At 48.1% G+C, this 26,629-nt stretch overlaps 2 protein-coding genes across 11 annotated transcripts in view; one reads left to right on the top strand and one right to left on the bottom strand.

The window, feature by feature from the left end:
- Positions 1-5,681, bottom strand: part of CA5A (carbonic anhydrase 5A) — a 38,638-nt gene extending 32,957 nt beyond the window's left edge. The window contains exon 1 of the mRNA XM_063110092.1: positions 5,525-5,681. Coding sequence (XP_062966162.1) covers positions 5,525-5,681 — 157 coding nt within the window. The remainder of the gene's footprint in view (positions 1-5,524) is intronic.
- Positions 5,682-13,598: 7,917 nt separating this feature from the next.
- Positions 13,599-26,629, top strand: part of BANP (BTG3 associated nuclear protein) — a 125,443-nt gene continuing 112,412 nt past the window's right edge. For 9 of the 10 annotated variants that reach the window (XM_063109299.1, XM_063109298.1, XM_063109294.1 and 6 more), the window contains exons 1-2: positions 13,601-13,673; positions 14,619-14,679. The gene's annotated coding sequence lies outside the window, so the exon portion shown is untranslated. Of the gene's footprint in view, positions 13,674-14,618; positions 14,680-26,629 lie in introns of all 10 variants that reach the window. The other variant, XM_063109291.1, reaches the window with a different exon arrangement.

The raw sequence follows: 26,629 nt of genomic DNA, 5'->3' as shown, positions 1-26,629 counted from the left end.
GCTCTGTTGGGAATTTTTCCCCTACCCCAAGAGTCTAATGGCTAAGGCATGGTTGCGTTTTGTGCTTTACTGAACTTGATACACTTTTTAGATGTTTAATAAGTAAATCAGAGGTCAGTAGAAAGTAGAATCGATTTTTAAATTAAAATGTAAAGATTATAGAATCACAGGATGTTTATTCTAAGTTATATCTTTCCTACTCTTCGGCCTTTAAAAGTCCTTTCATTTAGGAAACAATGGTGATCATAGATAGTAGATTGCTCATTTGCTAGTTAGTTTTAATTTCCTTTCTTGGTGTTTCTCACCCAGTGAACACATTTGTCACCACGCTTGTTAGCACTTTGCCATCTGTCTCCCTCAGTCAGATCTTAATAAGCAGGGACGCGGTCACTTGGCTTATTGTATTTCCACGTTTAAAAGTTGTCTGATACACAAATGCTGAATAAGCACTCCGTGGTGCGGGACCCTTACAGATGAGAAAACCGAAGTCTGGACAGACAGTCATCAGGTCTGGCGGCTCAGCTCAGTTGGTCAGAGCACGATGTTCGAACACCAAGGTCGAGGGTTCGGATCCCCGCACTAGCCAGCCAAAAAAATAAAGGTAAGGAGAGATAGAGCCATTTTTCAAGATCGACAGAAAGTTAGCTGTAGAGTCTAAACTAAGACCAGGGTCTCCTGAGAGTCTCCAACTAGAGCTCCCCACTGCTCTCAGCTGTTGTCCGTGCCTCGACAGCTTTCTCTGTTCTTTGCAGTCGGTGCAGGAGGACACCCCCCGAGCCCTTTCCCCCATGACCACCTGAGGCCTGAAATCTTGTTGTTAGATCCCTGCGTCTGGCTTCACTATTAAGTGCATGTGTTGCTAAGGCAGGGAATGTAAATAGCAAAGCTGCTCTGAGGGGTGGATGCCCGCCCTTGAGCTGGGGGTGCAGTAGGGAGGGGTGGGGGACTGGGGCAATCTGGAGAGCACGGGCAGCACCTGAAGGGGCTGCTGTTGCCCCGCTGGGTGGGCATGTGAGCCCTCTGTTGCCAGCTCTTTAGATTTTCCAAAAGATAAAAATACAGATTTGGGGGTAAAGTCTCCCATCGTTTAAGTGTTGCCAAGTAATTTTTTTTTTAAGTTTTAAACATTGTGCAGAAGAAAGATACATTTGTGGTCTAAATAACCCAGCTCTCTCTACTCACCATCTGAGTCATTGGTGAGTTATTTACCACCTTTCCCCAGCCTCAGTCTCCTCATCTGTGGGAATGAGAATAACGGGGTGAAATGATAGTGGGTTTGCTGAGAAGATTCGATAAAACAGCTGGCACCTGAGAAGCTGGAACATATCCCCGTGTGTCATAGTCACAGAACACACTCTAGCTCCCTGCTCCTGTGTACAGCCCAGCAAAGACGCTTTAGTCACGCACAGAGCTCATTCAAGTGCCTGAAACAATGACTTAACATTCTCAGGTAAACCGCTGGCCCCGAGTGTTCTGCAGACACATCCTGCGTCCCACCTGGGCGTCCTGCTCATGATGGAGCACAATAGAAGTGAGAGTGGGCATGACTGGCCTGGAATGCTAGCAACCACAGAAAGGTTTTTTTCCCTCGTGTCCTTTGTCCCAGCTTCCGCTTTAATTCAGAATCACAACAAGCGTGCTGGTCTTCCATTGTCTGCTCTCTCCAAAGATCCCCTCTGGGCTCGCATAAATCATGACTGAATCAAGGGGAAGTGAGATTTAAAGGCTCTACAACCTTGCAAACCACTGTCACATGCAATCCCCCCCACCAACAACAGGCATCTAACACAGCTGCACAATCTTCATTTAGACAGAACACGGGCAGCTAACAGCCACAGAGGAGGCCCTGGTCCAACCGGGGGGATCAGGCCTCCCTGACCCACAGACATGCAAGTGTGGGGAGAGTGGGTATTTTCAGGTTCCAGTTTTGTCTTAGTGGGTATTTTTGCTGAGCTGCACACTGGGGCTACCAACAAGAAGACATCTCCATGGAACACAGTGTCTGTCCCCAAACAAAAGGACATTGCTCATGGCTGCCTGCAAAGAGGCAGCGCCACTGGAATACTGAGCAGCCTTCTCATATTTACTCATGCTGGCTGTGGATTTCCATGGCAGATGCTGCAGTGCAGCGAGGAAAGTCTGGTAGGTCTCTAACAGGAAGTAATAAAAATGAAATATCCTCTTGTTCGAGCATTCAGCAGACATTTGCAGAGCTCCTCCCATGGGCCAGGCATTGGCCCAAGTGCAGCGGACATGGAATTGAATCACAGGCTGGGGTCCCTGCCCCATGCAGTTTATGTATTTGCTCCTAATCCACGTGGGCGAAGTCCAGAAAGGGATGCCCTCTCCTCGATACCTTCTCATCCTCCAGGTTTGATTACTGTCCAGCGAATCTTCACCCCTTCACCGTGACCTCGATGGGGGGAGCAATTCCCCACCCTGTTGTCACTGGGTTTGGCCACCTTGTGACCAGCTATGACAAATGGGATGTTAGCCTACATGATGTGAGCAGGGCTTTGAATCTGTTCGCGTGGTTGGCTTGCCCGCTGAGCCCTGCCCTCTGTTTTGAGAAGAGCAATCCTCAGGCTGCTGCGAGTTGCAGGAGGATGAGGCCGAACAGACTGGACCTGCCCAGCAGCTGGTAACCCAGTTCAGCCACACCCAGCTTCAGTGAGCCAAGCCTAAGAAGCCCTGCAGACGCGAGAGCAAGAAATACCTATTGAAATGTTCTAGAATATGCCGTGGTGTACTGGTAAATGTTTAATAACCAGCTCTCCCAGGGAACAAAACCTTTGATTTATAGTGTTTGCCAATTACCATGGTGCAAAATATCTCATTATGGCTGATCTTAAGTTACCAATATGATGTCACTGATCACAGACTTGGGAACAAATGTGCACCATCAGTAAGAGGTGGTTCCCATACATGCTGAAACATAGCTAGAGAATGTTGAATTAAAATGATCCCTGAAATTATTTCTGAGCATTTTGAAACTCCTTGGCTCTTCTCTCAAGCCTGAGCCACCAGTGCTTTTCAATCATTTTTAGTAACAAACTCTTTTCCCCCCAAATAAGATATTCTGCAGAATACTGATAAATAAGACATTAAAATAGAGAAATGAATTCCTTAGGCAGTTCAAATCTTCCCTGTTGGGCAGAATATATCCTGTTCATTATGTGGAACTCTGAAGTAACTCGGCAGAGACCCTGGGTTCTCCTGGAGCAGTTTGAGGACCACAGCGTAGACTGACTTAGGCACTTGATGCGGAATGCTACCCTCTCCAACAGAAGTGTGCAATGCCGAGTTCACAGTGTAAGAGTATGACATGTGACAGTTAAAAACTGGATACCATCTAATGCCCACCAACAGAGTAGTGCTTGAAAAAATACAGGGACACCCATACGATGGCCGACAATAATGACAGCAACAGCCGATGTCCAGAGAGCGCTTACCAGGTGTGCGTGCTGTTCTGAGCCTTCCCACACATCACCTCTTTCCATTCTTCTGTCAGCGCCGTGCCATTACCAACCATTATTAACACCTTTACAGAGATGAGTTGAGGCTCGAAAAGCTAAGAAACATGCCAAGGGGCACACAGCTGCCAAGTGGCGGGCTGGTGCTCTTAATGGCCTTAACAGTCACACTGAGAATGAAAGAGGGGTAGGACCTGAGAGACAGTGATGATGTCCACACTTACAGGAAGAAAGCCAAGATGCAGATCGACAGGACAGTACAGTACTTGTACTTTGGAAAGTCCTGTGAATGTGTAGACATGTGTTTCAGTGTGCGGGAGGAAAAAGTGTCAGAAGGCTACATCGGAGACTATGCCTGGCACTTGCCTCTGGGAATTGTGCTGGAGGGTCTGGCTGGGAGGGCTTTTGATGTTGGCGTGTGCTCTTCTGTATTGTTTGACATTTACAGGCAGGTCTGGGGTCTGCAGTTCTCACAGGCCCTGCAGTTCTCACAGGCCCCCAGGCACTGCTGCTGCTGCTGCTGGCCTGGGGACCCACTTGGAGTGGCACGGTCACCGAAAGGACAGTTAGGGACAGGACAATGGAAGGACCTAACAAGGTTCCCACTCCAGGCCCTTCTGGGTGGGGGATTTAAGAGATGGGTGTCCAGTGGCTTTGGTTTTCCATCTCCATGCTAATTCCTGGAAGAACTCCTGGATTTCCTGCTCTCTGAGCCTTGGTGCAGCTCCCAAATACCAGAGTCCTCTTGAGGCTCGGGCCTGGATCACCCAGGGCAGGGTGCCCAGCATGCCCCCAGGCCATCTGCCCTCACCTACCAGGAGCCAGGGCAGAGCCCAGATGGCCTGTGGTTTCGAGACAGACTGGCATTGTCCTCAGGTGTGGAGCAAAGGGTTGATTGGAAAGAACCAGGGAGGTTCACCAGGAGTCTGGTGTGTGCCAGGTTTCCTATGTGGACCTGGAAGACAACATCTAGCTGTTCCTGTTTTGTAGATGAGGAAATGGAGGCTCAAGGAGGTGAGCAACTTGCCGAGCAGTCACCTCCAGCAGTGATACTGGCACCTGCAGGCAGGGGGCCTGACTCCAAAGCCCACGCTCTTTCAACTGCCAAACACGGAAAGTGTGTATATGAGTCTGTTTCTGTTACTTAAAACATAAATACCTGAAACTGGGTAATTTATAAGAACACAAGTTTATTGCTTACAGTTTTAGAGGCTGGGAAGTCCAAAGTCCAGGGAACACATCTAGTGACGTGACTCTACAGCAATGCAGGGTATCACATGGCAGATGGAAGAGCAGAGAGAGCTAACTCTTAACTCCTCCTTTTAAAGCCCTCAGAACCACACCCATGATAACCATTAAACCATCAATTTATCAATCCATTTCCTAGGGCATGGTTCTCACAGTCTAATCACATCTTCAAGGCCCCACCTTTCAATTACCACCATAGGGTTTCCCACTCTCTTAACTGTGTCACAGTGGGGGTTAAGTTGCTAGTCCATGGACTTTGGGGGACACAATTCAGTTCAAGGCAGTGTGGACCAGCTGAGTTAGAAGAGCACTTCACAGCCATCGAGGCAGCCCCTATTTTGTGCAGGAAGAATATGAGATCCAGAAAGAGGAGGGGACTTGTCCAAGGTCATGGAGCATTAACTACGCAGCCAGGACGAGCTGATGTGGCTGGCTCTTGACAGGGCTGGCTGAGTGATCTGTGACTGCACATGCGCCCAAAGAGGTTTGGGTGCCAAGGTGACACGTTAGCACAGCCCACTGTGTTGGGGCCAGATGCTGAGTCACGACAGCTCATCCTGTTGGGGCACTCACTACCCTCCTTGTTCCGAGCTCCTCGCCCTCCCCATGATCCCAAGAAACTGAGGTCAATTGACTCACCCAAGGTCACCAAATGCAAGAGACTGGGTGGGGTGTGTGTGTGACGACGACTCTACACCTGAGCCATCTGCTCAGGACTGTCTGCCATCGTGGAAGGCACCACGCCATTAGACACATTAGACACACACCAAATCGCATCTGGGGAAATCCAAGGATCTACTTACAAGCATGATTCCCGTCTCCAGGTGCGCAGGAATGCTGAGAACACCACCGCTCTGGCTTCATGGCATGACCTGAAGGAGGCCCCCACTTCTGCTTGACCAAGAAGGAAAAACCTGAGGACTTCAGATGGCTCCTCCCCAGCACCATGGTCCTTAGCATCTTGGGTATGCTCCCGGGGGACCCCAGTCAAGAGAGGGTGATTTTTGCTCCCTCTGCTCTCACTCAGATCTGTACAAGTGTGCAGTGGAGCATGCCCACCTCTTTTTGTAGAAACTCACCCAAACCTTGAGCCTACTGGTTAAAGTTCAACCCGTGTCTGTCCCAACTTGTTGGAAGATGTTTGGTTTGGCTTGGGGGTTGGTGTGTGGGGACAAGGGGTTGTCGCTGGGGATAGGCCATTCAGGTCACTGTGCTTTGAACTGGTAAACAGCAGAGTGAGTCCACCAGGGAGTTAGAAGGACCTTATGGGGAGCCCCCTGTGAGTTCCAGGCGAGAGCAAAGTCCCTGTTCCTGTGGTGTTGGCCCTGCAGGTTGGAGCTGTGGGACACTCAAGACCAGGCACATAGCTATGTTGTGTGCACAAACAAGGAACGGCGAGTTCAAAGCACAAGGTGGGGTTAGCCAGAGCACCGCCGGGATGGACGGGCTGGTAAGCGAGCAGCCTCTCTGCCCAGGGCCACTGAAAAAGAAGCGAGCCTCCACTTTCCACAAAATAGACATGATTTGATCCAAATTCATTCTCCCTAAAGTAAGAATGTGGCCTGGGACACTCCCGGGTGATGCTTACTGACTGGCCACAAATATTGATAGTGCCCCTTTGCACGCACAGAAGTGTGCACATTTGGATAAGAAGTCAGATGGTCACCCTAACCATCCAACTTGAGATATTTGCAGATGTCAGGCCACAAGAAAATCCTACTATAGACTGTACAGCAGTTTATTCTCTGATACCTTTACGTGTGAGATGGAGACTTCAGTGCTGGGATGGAAAAGTTTGTCATTTTTTTCTTTTTTGGTTTAAACTTACGATCTTCTAGAGGAGTGGATATTATAACTTATCATAGAATCCTAGAATCGTAGATCTGGAAAACCCCATAGATAAGGGGTTCTGAAATGCAAGTCTGCTTGTGGGCCACTGAGAACCTAAGATCTCACTGAAATCACATGCATGATCTGGCCTATAGCTTTCGTCCATGGCTCTGAGGGGACCATGAGTTGGCTGTCTTGGCTGCAAGTAATAAAAGCCAACTCTGGGTTGTGCATGTTTTTCTTCCCACAGAGTCATTTTAGAAACGGGTAGCTGGATTGGTTGATTCATTCATTGACTTTTGCCTCAATTTCCTCATTTGCAAAGGGGGGAAATAATAGTCTTAGAGCTGTCACGTGGGTTGATTGAGTTGATACAAGGAAAGCCTGCAGAATGGAACTCCTATTCCTGCATCGAAGCCCCATGTGCCAGGCCCTGATGGGCTCTGAATGAGCAGCAGGCTTCTCCTGCCCGTGTCCAGCTGGCCAGCTGACACCCACAGGCTCTTGGCAACGTCCTCAGCCTGTTTCAGGCAGACCACATCGAGGCAGTTCTTGCAGGCTTGGGGTCTCCCTGTCCTCCCTGTTGCCACATGGTGGCTCTGCTTGACTTAGAAATATTACCAGCCCCGGCTTGCCCCGTACCCGTCACAGCTGACTCCTGTACACCATTTCACTTGCTGTTACCGTAGAAATGAAAATCTCTGCCACTAAATAAAGTATGAATGCCATACATATGTGTGCTTCCGGAAAAAAATCTCAAATAGTTCAGAAGTGAGAACCAAAATCTCTCTTTCCCAGAGTGAATTTCTGTTAGCAGTTTCTTGTGGCTCTTTCTGGAGATTTTCATATCATGGAAATTCCCCATATATGTATCTTTGTATACAGGAAAGAATCATATATAGACAGATACATACATGTATATGAAATATATATAATCATTTAACAATTTACCATGAATAATTTTTTATTGGTGTATATAGCTCTTTTTTTAAAAAAAAGATAACTACACGATATTTCACTGAAAGATGTACCATAATTTATTAAGTTAATCCCCTCCTGATGGACATTCAGGTTATTTCCAGTTGCTGTTTGTTATTTGGTCTTATAAATAATGCTGTACTGAACATCTTGAGGAGAGTTCCCAGGTCGGATGCACACAGCTCGGGGGATGAACTGATTCAAACTGTGTGGGTGCTGAGGTACTGTCTCAAGAAACTGCCCTCACCCCGTCTTTTATTTTGAGCCAAAAGGTTTCATATTCATCCAGCCCAACACTTTCTAATTTGGTTTCTACCTCACACATAAAACACCAGTCAGTGGGCTTCATAGGGTCTGTAATTTTCTGCCAGTGCTGAAAATTTCTCATGCGAAGTTGTGATAGTTAATCTTAGTGTCAGCTTGGCTGGGCCATGGTGCATATATATTTGGTCAAACAATATTCTAGATGTTTCTGCAAAGGTGTCTTTTTAAAATGCAATTAACATTTAAATCTAAGAGGACTTTGAATAAAGCAGATCACTCTCTGTAATGTGGGCAGGCCTGACTCAAATCAGTTGAAGGCCCCAGCAGAACAACGGCAGACCTCCCCTGAGCAAAAAAGACCTCTGCCGGCAGACGCCCATCAGCTCTTCCCGCGGGCCTGGCCTGCAGGTGTTGGGCTTGCCTGCCTCCAGGATCTCGTGAGCAAGTTCCTTAGGATAAATCAATCTCTCTTTCTCTTTCTCTCATCACGCACACACACTTACACTCTCACACACACAGTGCATATATACACACCCTGACAGTTCTGTTTCTCGGGTGAAGCTTGAAATACAGCAGTTAATAAAAAGTCTGTAACTAAAGGGCATTTTTTCATTTCTTAAATTAGAACCATGAGGTCAAGAAATTGTTCCTTACTTCCCGTTTAGCAAACATTCTTCATATTCAAACCCAAAAAGCTTAACTCAAACCTTCTTTAGATTTATACATTCTAAAAAGGATTATGTGTACCCCAGACAATCCTTTCAAGTGCAGAAAGAAAGATTGGAATTCCTATTTTTATTTTCTCTCTCACTTGTTAAACATTTCTACTTTTCATATGTTTCACAGAGCACGCAATACATTAGTACCTAATGCACAGATATAATTTATCTATAAACACACATTCACTGAAAGTGCTGCTGAAAAGGTTTTTACTGAAATGAATGAGTGGTCAGAGAAGTTGGAAGCCCACTGTTCTATGAGACTCTCAAATTTCTCTGCATTGCTCCTTTCCATCGGGGCTTTATTCTCATGTGGTAGAAATTGAAGTTCGTTCCTGAATGCAACTGAACGCTCCCCATAGTATTTAACAATCCCAACGTGATACATACACTTTCCATAAAGAAATTCTTTTCTAGTTGAAAAAACAAATAGTAAAAAGTTGTGTTGAACAAAAATCTTGCAAGCACATGGAAGTTTCTACCTGAGTTTTGTTCACAGTAATTCCTTTTGCTTCTCTGCCAGATTTTCTATGGCATGATTTTGGCATGCACTTTTATTGATGTTTTGAATTTATACAACTGTTTCCTCCACCTGAAGCGCCCCGGGGCTTGGGGGTGCTGCCCTAGTGGTGACTTCACAGGAAGCCCAGCAGCCCTGCTGTGATGCTAGTCACCTGCCAGCTCCAGGGCCTGGATTCAAGGCACCCTGTCCCTAGTCGAAATGTCAGCCAATGAAAACCAATGAATCAGGCAGCCTGGGAGCCCAGCAGAAACCTTTTCTCCTCCTCTATTCTTCTAAATATACTCAGCCTCTTCTTCCAGAAAGTATGAACCAACAGCTGCAGAGAGAAAAGAACCACCAGTGGGACAGAATGCCAGTTCAGACACCAATGTTCACGTGCACTCAGGTGTGAGACCCCAGGAGACATGTGTTGGGGACAAATGCTGCTTATGTTGCCCCACCCCAGCCCTTCTCTGGTGACATCGCCTGTGTGTCCTCTGGGAGACTAACCCTCCCCCACCGGCCATCCATTTGGCTTGGGTCAGGCTGACCCACTCCCTGACTCATCTCAGCTTCGCCAGAGTGAAAGTCACCACTAGAGAGAGCCAGCCCTGGAAACTTTGCTGGAATCAGGGGGAAAGAGGCACTCTCTCTCCAAGGGGATTATTAAACTGGTAAAACATGTTTGTAGTTGGTGGGAAGCCTTCTTGAGATCCTGCCCTAGAATGGAAAAAAAAACAAGCCTAAAGATGAGAACGGAGAGGTGGGGAGAGAGACAAGAGAGAGACAGACAGAGAGAGAAGGAGAGAGAGAGAGAGAGAGAGAGGCAGAAGCAGCCAGGCACACTGGGCAATGAGCCCCCAGACCAGCAGGTCATCACACGGCTTAGGTGAGGCACAGCCCTGGAACCCAGGCAGCAGTCAGCAGTGCAGCCGGTTAACATTTCATGGCAGCACCATTACTACCGAAGTCTTCTGTTTAGACACAAATTTGTGCAACAAAATGTGAAAGGGTGATCCCCTGTGTGTCAAATGCTGCAGTCAGCACCTTCCACGGTCAGTTTCTAAACTCAATAACGACCCTGCAAGGTGGGTTTTATTATCCCATTTTGCAGATGCCCACATTGAGGCCAGGGATGTTTGAGGTAATATTACTGGGAACAGAGTCCACGTCAGTCTATCCTCAGGCATGTTACCTCACAGGTACCCTTCCTGAGGTCTTGCCGTCCCACTTTACGGATGGGGAAGCTGAGGTACAGAAGTCTAGGGAGCTTCCTAGTTTTGCAGGACACTGTGTCCTTGTGGCAGCAACTGGTGAGGGTCCTTGTCTTTCTTGACAGCCCAGGATCCGTAGCTGTGGCCTGTTCCAAGTCTGTGTGGAATCCACGCCAGGCAGAGATGGGGCTGCTGGGGGCTGGCTGCAGCTGCTTCCTCTTACCTCTGAGTGGTCACCTTGGTTCCCTATGGGATCAATCTCCAGGACTCTAGTTCACCCGAAACCTGATCTCTTCCCAGCAGAACCTTCAAACACTTGCAGTGCTCCTTGTGTGACATAGACAAGCGGGGAGCAGTGAAGAATAAATTATACAAGGGGCTTGGGGGGTGAGTTTCAGAAGGGTCCCCCTTGGGTGGACCTGAGGTTAAGAAGGCATGTCTAGGGACAGTCTCCAGACCATGGGCAGTGGCCAGTGGTCAGTTAGGCTCAGAGTTTCCCATCTCGGGGAACAGAGCTTCCCTCCATCCAGTATGGCAGGTCTGCAGGCCCAGATAGCATCCTGAATGTCCCCTCTCCCTAACCCCTGGCCCCATTATCAGATTCATGGTCAAGTCCTGTGGATTCCACCCTTCGGAATCTCTCCAGTCTGTCCATTTCTCTACATCCTGTCTCCACGGTGACCTCCCTGCTCTGGGCCTCCGTCATCTCTCGCATCTCTCCCTGCCGCAGCCTGATCTGCTCTCCCCAAATCTACCCAGGACACCCCTCCCCCATTCATTCTACAACACTCCACCCAGAGTGACTTTTCAAAAACACAAATCAGATCATATCCACTCTTGCCTCAAATCTTGTTAAGGATTCTCTTCTCATCACTTTAGGATCAAGACAAAACCCCTCCCTTGGCTGACAAGGACATGGCCATGTCTTAACCACATTTCCTGCCTCATCGCACAACCTTCCTCTTCAAGTTTCTACTCCTGCCATAGCTGTGTGACTCTGGGTGCTCTGCTTAACCTCTCTGAACTTCATGTTCTTTACAAAGATTAGGGATTATGATAAAACATGCCTGGCTCAAAGTGTGCTAACTCAACATATGATAATATGATCATTTCCTGAGTTGGACCCTCTGCTAAACCCTTTGCAATCTCTACTTCATTGACTCCTCCCAATATCCCATGAGCTGTGAGTTCTAAACATCGGTTCCTGGAGCAGGAGGCTGAGGCTTTCAAGCCTTAGCAACTTGCCAAAGGACGACTCGAATTCTAAGCTCCCGCTGGGCAAACTCAAAGTCCCTGCACTTAGGGACAGTTAGACTCAATGTTCTAGGCTTTTCACTCAGACTTCTAGGCTTTTCCAGGCAACTGAGAGCTTCATGGATAATTCATCTTTCTCCACCCTCGTGACATCTTCGGAAAGAGGAAACTTCTGAAGGATTCCAGGTTTTCTTGAAATGGGCATTTCGAAGTGTTGACAAAGGGGTCCTTGAGATCTTTACAAATGGCCAGTGCACACATATTTAAGTGGTCCCCATTTCTGGGTGCTACCCAGGCCAGAGCGTGCCTCCCTCTCTTCTCATAATGCCTCTACTAATGTGACTTTAGCCTAATTAACTCCAGGATATTGGACTGGATTCTTGCACTAATTGATTGGCAAGGGAAGAATCCCCTGTGGTAAGTGGGTGGCACTTCATTAATAGATACCTATCTTTGTTTATTACTAGCTATTTAATTTGTTTTTAAACACAGCGAATCAGCTACATGGCAGCATTGAACAACACCTTTCTCTATTTTAGTTTCCTGGGGGGCAAAATGAAAAACATCAAAAACAAAAGAAAAGTCAACAACTCCAGCATTATCCCAGTTACCGTTTTGATTGATTTAACTTCTGACCATGACAATTAGCAGTGGGTTGGCGGTTTTCAATAACCTTTAGTTTGTTGGATGGTTATAAATGTATTCACTCTTCATTCACTCATTCATTCATTCACTCACTCATTCGTTCATTCACACCTGCTCGTGACACGGAACCAAGCATTGTGCAAGCTCGGGGATGAAGGAGGAGGCAGACCACACTCGAAAGGCAGATACGGACAAGGGCATCGTGATGCTTGGAACTACTACGAGGACGTCACCCTAAGTTTGTTTCCTAGTCAGATACTCAGGCATCCCTGTTCGGAGTCCTTAGTAGTATTCACAACCGGCCGTGGTGGAGATGCAGGTGGGGTAGAGGCAGGTCTCTCTAGACCTTTCCGCCCCACTTCTCTTAGGAGATCCTTGTGGTTGGCTCCTGCGACCATCTCCCCCCGTGGGAGTGGGTCCCACCACGGTGCTCTGGATCCCAGCCCTGCCTGTGCCTCTCTCCAGCCGCATGTAGTCTCCGTAGGCCTCGTCCTTGTCTCGCCACAGGACGGGTCTGCTGCTGACACCAGGACCTGCTCCAGCGCTGACCTTCTGTGATGTATTTAGTGTGTTCTCCCTCGGAGCACCTGAGGGCACTTTGGCTGCAAAGTCACCCGGCGACCGCCTCAGTGGCACCTCAGTATTAGCTCTGGAAGCGACGCTCACTCAACAAGGTCGCCCCAGGGTCGCACGCGGGGGCTGCCCCAGTCGTGCTTTTACTATCGGCAAAGGAGAGGTCGCAGGGAACGCGAGGTCCAGCGTGCTCTTTCCACGCGAAAGCAGCTCCCCCGTCCTGCGTTTGGAAAGCTACACAAACGATAATACGTGCACACCAGTGTGATCACGTATCCACTTTATGTTGCACATAAACATATCGCTGTATGCGCTCTACATGAAATGGTATGGACCGCGCCTGCGCGCTCCGGAACGACAGGGCAGCGGCCGCGGCGGCAGCAGGTGGGACCCGCCGCGAGCGCACAGCCCACAAGCCCTCATCACTACAAGTCCCAGCAGCCCTTGCGGCGGGGACGGTAAGGGGCGGCCGGAGTTCGGGGAGACTACAAGTACCGTCAGGCATAGCCAAGATGACGGGACTACGAGTCCCAGAATGCACTGCTCGTAGCTTGCGCAGGGCACCGTGGGATGTGTAGTCGTCGAGGGGGGAACCCAACTCCTATTCATCCCTCATCAAAGAGGCAAATTCCTCAGACGGCCCACGGAAGCGATGATTCCTGGGCTGGCGAGGCGCGTGGGCGTCCGAGGGGGAAGAGAGAACGCAGGCCAGCCCGCACTCCGGCGCTGGGAAAGACGCGTGCGCATGCTCGCCAGGAGCCCCGAGCCGGCGACGAGGTGCGCGGGAGGCTTCGCCGCCCGCAGACCCCGCCCCCAGGGCCGCGCGCTCAGTGAGCCTGCGCGGAGGGCGGGGGACCGGGCGCCGCGGGGAGGGGCTCGCGGCGCCTGCGCAGAGCGACGGCTTCTCTCGCGAGGACGGACGCCATTATCGCAGCTCCCCGACAAACACCACGAGAATTCCGCAGCCCACACGGTAATTGCAGCTCCCGCAGCCGGTCGCGCCTCCGCCTCCCCTTCCCGCGGGGCGAGAGCGAGAGCGAGAGCGAGAGCGAGATCTCCGCCTCCCTCCGTCCGCCGGCCGGGCCCGCCGCCCGCCCTTCGGAGGCCCCGCAGGCCCGGCGCGGCGGGCCCGGAAGAGGGCCGCGGCCCCTCGGCTTGCGGGGCCCGGGAGGGCGGCCGTTGTCCGGCGGCGGCCCCGACCCCAGAGCCCAGATCGGCCCCGCCGCGGCGGGGGACGGCGCGTCCCGCGGGGCTGTTGTGTTCGCCCGGCGGCCGTGCCAGCGGCGTCCTTAGGGCCTCCGGGGCCGTCGCGCTGGCGATGCCGGCGGCCCCAGTGACGCGAGGCCGGTTCGGCCACCCCGGCCCCAGCCCGGCCGCCGCGTCCGCGCCTCCGCCCGTGGGGACGCAGCGTGGCCTCCTGCTCGCCTCGCGGACGCGCCCGTGCCCGTGGCCGAGCCTCGGGGCAGGACCGGGCCCCACTGCGGCGCGGGGTGGTCCCGAAGCCCCCGCGGACGGGAAGGAGAGGGGCCTCGGAGGAGCGCCGCCGCGGGCGCGGGCCGCAGTCCGCGATGCGGGCCGGGGGCGCTGTCCCCGCTCGGGCGGAGTCGCAGCCAGAGGTCCGGGAGGCAGGAGTGGGGTGCGGTGGGTGGCGGGCGCTCGAGCATGGGAGTGTTGGGTCGGAGAGCGGACGGCCCGGGCACTCCGTGCAGCCTCATCCGGTGGGAGGAGAAGACGCCGCGCTGCCGTGTGGTCCTTTACTTTAGCTCCGTTTCTCTTTGTCTCGCAATTAAAGTAAGAATATGTACTTGCGATGTTGGATTCTGTCGTCATTGGCTTTAATTCGTATAAAAGCAGCTGCCCCGCGTGGGCCGTATTCTGAGCTGGGGCTGCTAAGCGTTTCTGCTGTTTATCATCGCAGCGGTCCGGGAGGTGAGGCTGTCCCCATTTTACGGATGAGGTGACGGAGGCCCGCGGAGACCGTAAGTGACTTTCCCAAGACACAAGAGCCGGGGTTTGAGCTCAGTTCGTCTGAGGTCTGTGTTAAACACATACATTTAATATTTTCATCAAAATAATGTGTGCAGAATGTCGGTGAAAGACAACAATGGAAAGCAAGAGTTCCCTTCCCCACCTCTCAGCTCCACTCCTCAGAGACTTCTGTCTTCTAGTGCTTTCTCAGGTAGTTCTTGATAGCTCTAAATTAGCTGGTACCGTATCGATTGCACATATTCTAGATCTGTCATAATAGGATGACCTAGCTGTTCATATCCCACCTCTTTGCTGCACTCATATATGTTCAGTTAAATTGCTTATGTTGGGACTGCAGACGTGGCCACTTCAGCGTTTCTCTTCCTGCATAGCTGTGTCTCCTGTTGCTTGTGATGGCTTTCCTTCCCTTTGCATTTTCTGCTGCCATTGCTTCAAGGATAGTGTCATATCCATTGACTTTTCCTAGCCCTCTGTCCTTTTTCTAGTCGGGGTTGCTCACTGTTTAGGCCTGCACAGATATCGTCCTGATATTTTTCTTCATTATATGCCTGGCTTTGTTCAGTTTTAATCTTGTTTAATGTTTTAATCTTGTCCTTCATCATTTCAATGAGAATGTCTGCCAACGCCTCCTTTTCCTTCTGGCTAATCTTTTCCCTTCCTTGAAGTTTTTAGGATCTTCTCGAAGGTGTTAGGACATTTTACAGTGTGCCAAAGTATGTGGATTCACATTCTGAATGCTCTTTGACTCTGGAGGCTTGTTCTTCAGCTTTAGGAAGTTCCCTTGTGTCATTTGAGAATGGGTTCCTTTCCAGTTGTACTCTTCTCTAGGAATCTCTGTTTGGTAGACGTCCTGGACTGACCCTGGACTCTCATCTCTACCTCCTTTCTGGGCCATTGTTATTCTCATTTCTGGAAGGCTTCAGTTTATCTTCTAATGCTATTTTACCATTTTTATCTCCACAATCAAATTTTTAATTTCTAAGAGTGTATTCACCCTGTTCGTTTTTCATAGTAGTTTATTGTTTGATGAATGCCTTAACTTCTTGACTCTGAGGAAACCGATATTCTTTTCAGTTCTCTTGTTCTGATTTCTTGTTTCGTCTATTGTCATGGCAAGTCCTCTTCAAGTATTGGCAATTACTATTTTCTAGGAAAAGAGGAAGCTGGCGGAGCCCTGGGTCTGTAGGGACGGTTTTGAAAATGTGCAGGTCTCCCCTTGGGTGACTAGGAGCTTGTTACTGTGGGACTTGGGACACCAAGGTGCAGATATTTTCTCTGGGCTGTGCAGCCACTCCACTTTGTCCCTGTAAGGGCTGTGGGAGAGTTGGCTCTTCCATACAGGGACTAACTTCCAGGTGCAGGCCCAGCCCACCCTCTGCGGGGTTTCTTGGGTTTGGGTCCTGGCCTACCCACAGGGTTCTGCAGGGCCTGGAACCCCACTCTTTGTGTGTTCCAGGTTGCTGCTTCCTTTGCCTCTCCATCTGCCAGAAATTTGAAAAGTCTCTTGCCTGCCTCTGTTCTCTTTCTTGGGGGTTTATTATACTTTATTAAAAATTATTTTAATAGGATAAGTGGAGATCACCTGTGTAGCCAGTCATTTACCTTGGGCAGGAATTCTAAAGCCTGTTCTCTTCACCCTGCTATCTTCCTTGTGGCCTTGGTGACATGAGCCCAGCCATCAGTGGGACAGGATGGGTGCCCAGTCACTGATCCCTGACTGCCTCTGAGTTGCAGAGCAGGCGAGTGGTTCTCTTGCCTGCAGCCTTGGAGGGCACCAGGCTCAACTGGGGAGGGCTGTCAGAGACACGTGCTGTAGCAGAGGCCAGGATTTCAGATTCTTCTCACTGGGTCAGCATGGCAGTATTTAAGCAGTGCCTGTAATTAGGCAGTGATTACTGCACCTGGAGCATGATTTTGATGCATGTTAGCTGGTTGTCACACTTGAAAGCTGTGCATAGTGAAATTCGCTCTGTTTGCTAGTCTTGCTAGGGGAGTGGTCCATGGGCTAGCAGCAGCAATCGGCATCACCTGGCAGTTGGTGAGAAACACAGACTTTCAGGCCCCACCCAGACCTACAGAGTTGGTAAACTTTAAATTTTCAAGTAGTTTTAGACTTTACAGAGAAGTTGCAAAAGGATTTCAGCAAGCTTCCCTTCACCTACTTCCCCTAACGTTGACGTCTTAGATTATCAAATATCCATATAAAAAAACAGAAAGTTAACATTGGCACAGCAGTATTAGGTAAATTACATACCTTATTCAAACTTGAGTTTTTCACTAATGTCCTTTTTCTGTTTCAGAATCTAATACAGGACCCCACACTGCATTTAGTTGTCATGTCTCCTTTGTCTCCTCCAATCTAATATTTACATGGTCCCAAAGTGTCTCCCCCAAGATATTTATAAATCACAAAGGGAAGAATGAAATAGTAACTTCACAGTGGAAAATGCCAGCATGTTCCACCTGCAGTGAGTGGTCAAGGTTAACACCACCAGTAGTAAGACGCTTATTTCCAGCTCCCAGGAAATGCATGGAGAAGGACACATCACTTCTCTGTGGTGGCACCAGAAACGCAGACGAACCACGAGGAAACATTAGACCCATGTTGAGGGAGATTCACCAAAATCCTGATCACTGCTCCTCATGTGTCTGGATCTTGAAAGACAGGGAGACAGAGTGCTTGTGTGAGGTGGTGGATGCCATGTGTGCACATGGATGCTCCAGAGGTGCTCCTGTGCTCGATGGCCGCCAGGGGGAGAGGAGAGAAAGAACCACAAGCCTTGTTTTGTGACTTGGTAAATAGGTACTTACGAGAGAAGTGGGCTCCAGGCCCCAGTTCCAGATGGATTTGTGTTAACCGTTTTATGGATACCACCGTGACAGCTTATTGGCTGTAGTTTTTCCTCATAATCTTCATCGATACCACGTGAATCCTAAAAACTTCAGTTGTACAGTTAAATGAACGACGTGACAGTGCAAGGCTGACTTTAAAGTGTCGATGTAACTTAAAGGACCACTTTAGCTCTTTAAATGTGGAAAAATAAACATTTTCTCATTTTGAAGAAAAGTGTCCTGGGGGAAAATACATATTGAGGGTCTCAATGAGAATATCTCATATGAAAGCTTCAGAAAGTCCTCCCCCATACCTGAGGTGAATAAAGATGTTTGTTTTCTTTTCACATGCATGATGGCCATAAAAAATTGACATCATGAGTTGTTGAACAGCAGCGCTCTGAACCATTCTGAAATGTTCTTTTCTTTGGCAAGTGTGGGGGGAGGAGTTTTAGATTTGAGAGCAAGTATTGGTAGAATCACGTGATTTCAGTTTGCTCTTAAAAAGCTGTGCTGGTTTGTCTTGGCTCAGCACAGAGGGACGAGTACCCGCAGCTCGAACGTTTCACACACACGCTCATCCTAGGCATCCCATGTTTGTCTTGTGCAGCTGCTGATCTCGTTTTTCTTCCTCTTGGCCACTTGTCTACTGCAGAAGACTCAGCTCTGCCTCAGTTCTCCAGGGCAGGAAGTAGAGAAACTCTCTGATCCCCGTGTAGCGAGTGGCCTGCCACCTGTGTGTTTTTGTCACTGTGCTGCTCAGAGAGTGGAGCTGGGAACCATCACCTCCATTGTGTGAAGCTTGTGGGTGTTTTTGGATTAAAATATGATGAAAACATTAACTTGTCAAACCACAAGCAAATAGTATGCCTAAAATGCTATGGAATCACCTGCAGTTCCTATTTTGAATGACCTCTGCATCTTTCACGCCTGCACGTAGTGAAGAACTATCCACTTTGGTTAACTGTTTTGGACAGTCCTCCCTCCATGGTAGAGTGGACAAAGTGAATTCCTTCTTCCATGTAAGGAGTCTCATACTGGGGGAGGGGCTGCTGGTGGTGGAGGATGGCGGTGTGCTCCAGGCGGGGAACCCCCAAGGAAGAAAAAAAAAGCAGCAGAAAAGGCCAGGGAAGGAGAAAAGACAAGAACAAGTTTTAGTTAAATCATTGAAAAAGGAGGTGGAACTCATGTGTGGAAATTGACCACTCTGTCTTCCCCTCTGTGTTCCGGATCAGCATTCTACAGTCATTGAGGATAATGATGTGTTGAAAGTAAATGGGTGGGAGGGCGGAGGTCGGACCCAGGAGCCCGGGCCCCAGGAGCTCAGTCAGGAAACCTGGGATGGCTTTGACCCAGGCAAGCCAAGGGCTTTGGTGGCCTGCTGGCAGGGCTCTGCCCTGTACTGACAAACCTTACTAATAAATAAAGATTTATGTTCTGTGTCTCAAAGAATGCTGCTGTGGCCTCTAGTGATTTTTCCTTTTTCCTCAAGATGGAAAGTCATCAAATAACATGAAGCAAAGTTTGACCTATCTGAAACTAGAAATAGGTTTAGGTAAACTGAAAGTGAAAACTTGGGATGTGTGCTGTTGCCATTTCCTTGCTGGTGTGAACTACATTTCCCTTGAACAGGGCAAAAGCCCAGTGCATCTTAGCCCTACCACGTGGCATGGGGAAGGAATTAGGCCATGGTGTCCCTGCTGCCACCAGGAAGTGCAGCCCTGCAGGTCCTGTGAGCAAGAGGTAGTCAGGGTGGGGACGCCTCTGCTGCCATGTGTTCCCCTTTGCACTCGGCTCTTTCATAGGTGGGAGCCAGGAATGGACCTTGGGAGTAGAGTCCTGCTGCCACCAGGCTGGTGTCTTATGCTTGGAAGCCTTCCCTGAAGACACCAAGTACTTCATGTCATGTGACCCACATGTTTTTAGACTGAATCTGATGAAGAAGCTAAAAAGTTGTTGCAGCTAAAAGTTGTTGCAGCTGTTAGTAGGCAAACCAAAATTTCAATTAATTGGCCTTCCAGTTTTGAAATCAAACATTTAATGGATTAAGATTTGCACACATTTCACATTTTTTGCAAAGTGAGGGCTTAATATTTATATATTTTATGTTTATAATATATAATATAGTGTTATTTTAAATTTATATAAAATGCAGTTTTATACTATATTAGGGAGGAGACAGGAAGGTGGAGGGAGCGAAACAAGATGAAAACAGATGTGTGCAGCCTTGGGGGGGAGGGCTCCCTCCCAAGCACAGCTGTTAATAACAACCTGCGCGACTTGCTTCGTGAGTTCTCTGGGGTTCCTGCAAGAGATCAGTAAGCCTGTGCATTGCTTCTTTGGGATTTCTATGAATCCACTATTGCCTGAATCAGAAATCCCTCCCCAAAGCAGACAGGAGGTGGGGAAGAAGGAGCAATGCTATAGTAACAGTGCAGGCAGCTCTCTCAGGAGGTCAAGGTCACTGTTCTCCTGTAATGAAATGGTGCCTAATTTCTTTGTCCCTTAGTCTGGGGGCAATTTCAAGGTTGTAAAGATGCCGTGAGCGCCACTGAATATCTGGGTGCTCCAGAGCAGAAGTTGAGAAACTTTCTGTAAAGGGCCAGATAAGGAAATAGTTTTGACTTTGCAGTCTCTGTCACAGCTGTTCAACTCTGCCTTTGCAGAGCAAGGACCGAATGGGCATGGTTGTTTTCCAATGAAATGTTATCTACAGCAGTAGACGGCTGGCCACCCTCAGCCCATTGTAACCTGTGGGCTATAGTTTGTAGACCTGTCCGTGATCTAGGGTATAAGTACTAATGCAAATTGGACAAAGAAGTCAGGATTGGGAGCTGAGTCACCTCAAGAGGCCTGGAGGAGCAGTTCTGGGGCTGAGCACTGTGCCGAGTGCTGTCCACATTCACTCCTGCCAGCACCTCACTGCATCTAGTTGACAGATGGCTCTGCCAGGTGCCACCAGCATCCACGCCCTGACTGTTGGCTTACTTGGAGGATTTGGAGCCATCCGGAGGAATCCACTGAACTCTCATTTATCTTGTGAAAGCACTGAGAATAGACTAGAAATTTTTCATTTATTTTGGGAAAATCTGCTTGAAGACGTCAGTGACAGAAATATAATTGGCATTGGCAAAGTCATCTTTAAATGTGGAGAATGCTTCTGTCCTTTCTTCTGTCACTGCCATTCTTTGGAGAAAAAGCCCCAAGATCTTTTAATAGGAACTGGGTTGTTTGGTTCTAATAATTTTAGGTTTAGAAGTTGCAAGACAAATACAAAGAATTGCGGTATAATCTTCTCCCATATTCTCAAATGTTAATATTTTATCATATTTTCTTTATCTTCTCTCTCAACAACACTCTTTCTCTTTGTACATACATTTCTATTTTTTTCCTAACAGCTTAAGATATGATGTCCCTTGACCCTTAAGTACTTAAGTGGTTATTTCCTAAAAACAACGATATTCTCTTTTGTAACCACAGTACAATGATCAAAATGAGAAATTTATCATTGGTACATCTCTAAACAACAGAGCTCATACAGGTTTTACTAATTATCCCAATAATGCCCTTTATTGCAAAAGAAAAAGACTATGAAGTTTGGAGGATACATTTTCCTCATGAATATTTGTTGTGACTTTCATAATCATAAATTAGGTACCATACTCCTACCAGCTAAGTTAAGTCAAAAGTCAGCAAATTTATTTTTGACAAAAATCACCTTTACTGACCATTATGTTTGGGAGAGGTGTGGGAAGACTTTGAATCAGTAAAGTTCAGAGGCAGAATGCCTGAGTATTTTTGCAACCTGCCCAGGTCATTAGTGGCGAGTGTGGCTGCAGTGTGACAGTGGTGGAAGTGGTCCAGAGCTGTAGGGTCAGGAATGACTATGGTCTGACACGCTGTCATCTGCTAGATGAAAAAAAAGGCTCATTTAGCTCACACTCTAGCATTCGTATTCCTGTTGGGCTAGGTATAGATGTTTTTCCAGGGAGTATCTGCTGTTCACGGCTGGACTCATTTATTTATCAAGTTAATCTAAATATTTTGGGTTACTGAATTAAAATTTGTTCACCCTGAAAGGTTGTTATTGGATTAAGGTGAAAAAATTATTCCCAAGAGGCAGATAAATTAATGTGTGAATTATGTTTCTTTAGTAATTTTTTTAATGCAGCACATATTTTTTTAAAATTTAAAAATAAGCTTCACTTGGTAATTATTCTTGCCCTCTGTTGGCATCAGAGTCAAGTTTGTGATGAGAACTCAAGTTTACTTGGCACAGCTTTTTCCGTCCCCCACTTTGGCCTTGATCAGAGCTGTACACTCCAGATAGCCTGTAGCTCTTCAGACGTTTCTGCATTCCAGTGTCAAGTCCATTCAAAGTGAGGCTCCTGGGAACCCATATGGGGTGTGGGGGAGTGTGGGCCTCTGGAGAAGAGGACTTAGTTGCTGGGCTTTGGGCAGACTGCTGGGCCTCTCCTCAGAGGAAAGAAGGGCAGCCAGAGCAGCTGCTGCAGGGATTGGTGGAGGTTTCAGTCTGAATGGACGTGGAGCGCTGAGGACGGTGCCCATGATGAGCCTTAGTTGTTGCTGCTCTTGTCCTGCTGCAGAAACTGGCTGATGTGCCACATCAGATTTGGAAGTCCTCGTCCCATGTCAAACAGGCTTCCTAGTATTCTTCAACATGTGAGAATGTAACACGCTTTACTTTAACCTGGCTTTTGAAAAGTTAAAGTATCTTTCACATATACATGTTCTATGTGAACATTTTGATTGCTTGAACTTTTCATCAGTCTTAGATCTGATCCAGTAATTTTTGGGTTCTAAGGTCAATTTCTAATCTTCTGGGTATTTTTTCCATGACTAAATTTTGATTACATATCGAGAATTGAGTGGAACTGCCGAGTCACAGTATCTAGTACCAAGACCACAAACTGCAATCACTGGCTCCTGAGACAATAGCTTGAGTGGGATGTGTTTGCCACCACCATGTGTGGTCAGCCAGCGTCCACGACTCATTCTTGTATCTGTTGCTAGACGCTGATGAATCTGTTTAGCCTTGTGTCTTTCTCTGCTCTAGATGGTATTAACAAGTCATTCTTTCTTATGTGCACTTTTTCTGAGGAGTTGCGCTCGACTGGTGTCTGTTGTCTAGGTCAGAAATCTCTGGAGCATTGTGAAGTAAACAGCCGGCCAACCACGTGACAGTGGCCACCTGGGCCTCGGATCTGCATTTCCACCCATTGCTGTTATTTGTTTTATTGAGTGCTCAAGGTGGAGGTTCATGTTCTTTTGTTTTTGTGTTGCCTTGTTGGGATTACAGATTCCCTTAAAATTTTGGCATGTGCTGGTTGTTTTGTTTGGCTTGTGTCAAATCTCAAGGTGCAAAGCGATTAGGACACTGTAGTGTCCTTATCCCTAGGTCATGAACCACCCTCCCCAAGTTTTGCAATAGGTGGGAATAAAAAGGAGAGGCAAATTGGGGGATGGGGGGATTTCAGTTTCAACTGTAGGAGTTTAGTTAACTACCCAAAATTAGTTATTGTGGGAGCGTGCTCTACCTACCCCCCCAATTCTTCACTGCTCTTTGGTCACTAGTAAATATTCATGATGCATGTTTTAGATAAGGGAAGTGTTTAGAGACTGGCCATCTTGGGTTGGGCCTGGCAGGGCACGAACACGTGGCCAGAGTGGAAGGTTTGTGTTGAGTGGTGTGGAAGACACACAACCTGGGGCCGGAGTGGACAGGGCCTCGGACTCAAGCTGTGCAGCTCCCATCTGTCCTGTAGGCATGGGAGTCGGTGTTGCTCTTTGGGCCACTAAGTGATGCAGTGGTGGCAGTATGGGGAAGCAGTGGGAGTACAGGCCTCGGTGGCATGCATTCCTGAGTTTGAATTCCAGCTCTTCTCTTTGCTGACCTTGGGCAAGTCTGACGTCTTTCTGAGCCTCAAATTCCTTATCTGTAGATTGAAAATTACCTCCTAAGGTTATTGAAAGGCTTAAACTAGACGTTATAAGTTGCTTATCAGGGAGCTTGGCCTATAATAAATGGCCATTACATTGTTGCTGCTGTTATGATTATTGAGTGCTTAGGAGAATGGCAGGTAGTTACCATCTGCTGAAAGGCTGAGCGATTGATTGGAGGCCAGGTACCAGTTAATAGGCGGCATCAATCCAGGTGAGGTTGCTTGATGCCGCAGTTAGAAAGGGGTGGCCAGAAGAGCTGTGGGAAGGGTGGGTCTGGACTGGGAGCTTACGGGCGGGCTGTGGGAGAAGGCACAAGTGGCACAGCGTTTGGAAGCATTACACCTGCGAGGCAGTGAGATTTAGAAAATGGAGGTCAGGCAGGAAGGTTTGGGGTTGCAAATAAGCACCAGGTAGAGGTGGACGAGAGCTGGAGGATGAAAGGTGTTCACGGAGCTCTGAGAGAGGGCTGTGTTTACAGAGGCAGCATCTGGCCAAGGGGTTGAGAGGCGGTAGAGGAGGAGGTGGCAGAAGCAGAGTGTCCTAAGAGGGCTCGGATGCAGACGAGACCCAGGATTGGATCCCACTTGGGAAGGGACTGCTAAGCTGGCCCTGGGGCAGGTTACTTAACCCCACAGCCTTACTTTCTTATGAAACTTTTTGGTTAATGTAGGATCTTTTATTTACTAACTACTGCTTTGTTGATTTCTTTAATGACATCATTAATTCAACAGTAGGTTAAGCAGGATTTAAGGAAATTAGAGGAATAGCCTCTGTTCTCTGCTGTTAGTTGGATCAGGAGCTCACAGGGCCTCAGGTTATGACAAGTGAGTCCTCCCCCTCAAACCTCTGACATGCCTTAGTTTCTTCCTCTGTACCATGCGATGCCCTGCATCACAAGTTGTGAAGACTGAATGAGATAGTGCATGCGAAATGTTAATATAGTGCTTAGAATTAAATAAACGGTAGCTCCTATTATTGCTGTCACCACTCACTTTACAGGCTCATGTGTCTTTTTATGCTTGTCAGCCTCATGTGGGGCTGACAATTGATGGAAATTTGTATGTGGTTAGAATCATAACCTGTGGTAAACTTACATTGTGGAGTGTAAGTTTATCATGGAAACTTATATCTTAGGATTTTAGAATGGAAGGGAACTTAGAGGTGTTTTAAGTTAGTACACCTTGCATTTGTCCTTTGCATATTCCAACTCAGACTGATTTGGAGGGGGAAGAAAAGTAAACTGAGCCTTCACATATTGCAGTTTAATAAAAGTTGATTTCTTTGCTTACTTCCTACCAACATTCTCTATTTCTTTATCACTACACTCATATCCCAAAAGGATTGACTAAATGGAATAATCTTTGATTTCTCGCAGTTTCCTAATTTCTGGAGATTTCACTTTTTAAATAGGAACTACTTAGCCATGTCTTTAAATGGAATGAAATGGAAATTGCTGTCCTGATTTTTTATGGCATTGTGGACTTGACTTCCCAACTCGGATGGGCTGTGACATGCTGAGACATAGTGGTACAAGAGGAAGGATAGTAGACGGGGCGGGACGGTGGGGGGAGCCTGGGCACTGCATCCTTCCTCACCCTCTTCATGTTTCCGAGCATCTCTGTGAATTGCATGCCCCATGGCATGTATTTAGGATTGCGTCTTGCTTGTGTTTGGTAAGGGGCGTTCCTGACCCTAAGGCTTTTTGCCAGCAGGGAATACATTTAGTTCATATTTTTGTTATCTGTAGAGTAGTTGGACTAGCAGTAGATGCTCTCCAAGGCCCTTCAGATGTGGAAGGGATGTGCCAGGTTAGTTACCTATGGCTTGTGGAATACGTGTGTCTTATGACTGGTAAATAATTGTAGGGGAGCGAAGTCAGAGCCCCATGCGGGAGCTTATATATCTGGACTGTATTGTCCTGCTTCCTGTGGAAATAACCTCATCCAAATCAGATGCAGCATTAGGGCTTGTATTAAGGGTTGCTATAAGAAACAGCTCTGTGAAGAATGTCTGCCTAAGAAAATTGATGAGAAAAAAGTCCATTATGTCCTGACATCCCTTATGAAATGACCTGTGTGATGTAGTTACGTAGTGACCAAGAAAATCCCAATGTTGAAGAAAATCTCAGCATTGAACCCAGGGAGACTTTGTTTAGTTATTTTTTACTTGCTACCTTTTTTCATGTCATGAAAGCTGATAATCGATAGCATTTTCTTTTTTAACCTTTATTGCTAAAGCAAAGTTTTATGCTCAGTTACAATAGCTTTTCTTTCATTCCTTTTGTAATGGCTTTGTGGTTTTGTTTTATGGGTGTTCAAGATATTTAAAAATAGACAAATTAGAAGTGTACTTGCGGTCACACATTCCAGCTGATGTGCAGCCGCTGTCATCCATTGCGACAGCCGATGCATCATTTACCTCAGTCTCACGTTTGCAAACTGGATGGTTCGGTTTGTAACTTGTAGTACAGTCCTCATTGACATGAGAACAGATGCAAGAACTTTGAAGACCTTAGTCTGCAGTTTTCAGTGGAATTCCTCAGTGTGTGGCCTGAACGGTGCCCTTTCACACGGGCTCTGTCCCGGCCACCCCCACCAATGCCCACGAGTGCCGGGCCCTGAGTGAGGCAGCGACTGCAGTGATGAGACACCTGTCCCAATGGGGTCTCCCTCCCAGCAAGGGACAGACACCAAGCAAGGTGAATGTTCAGACATACAGGATCAGACAAGCAGTTCCAGGCCAGTGGAGCAGGAGAGGGCTGGGAGGTGGGTGTTGGCTGGGTGTGACTGTGCTGGGAGGAGACAGGCAGGTGAAGGGCAGGGGTCTGGCTGGAGAGAGACCTGGTGGGTGGGCTGGACCAAGCGGGAGAGCCGGGAGGCGAGCCTGAGAGGGGTGCTGGGGGCGTCGGTGGTGCGCAGCCAGTGTAGGGGTGGTCAGCCGCGCTAGGGTGCTTGACCCAGGAGGAAGGTGGGAAACCTCAGGTGGGTTTTGAACAGATGAGGGACACAGTCCGACACGTGTTTTAATGTGGTCCCTCCAGCTGCCATTGCGAGTCATTGTGGGGCACAGCAAAGCAGGTGACCAGGAGGAGGCCATGTGAGTTTGGGCCAGGCTCTGAGTGGCACGAGCGAGAGAACCAGCAAG

This window comes from Cynocephalus volans, chromosome 10, assembly GCF_027409185.1.
Source record: "Cynocephalus volans isolate mCynVol1 chromosome 10, mCynVol1.pri, whole genome shotgun sequence".
Classification (NCBI taxonomy): Eukaryota; Metazoa; Chordata; class Mammalia; order Dermoptera; family Cynocephalidae; genus Cynocephalus; species Cynocephalus volans.
Note: the sequence above shows the minus strand (reverse complement) of the source record. Positions and strands in the feature narration are given on the sequence as shown.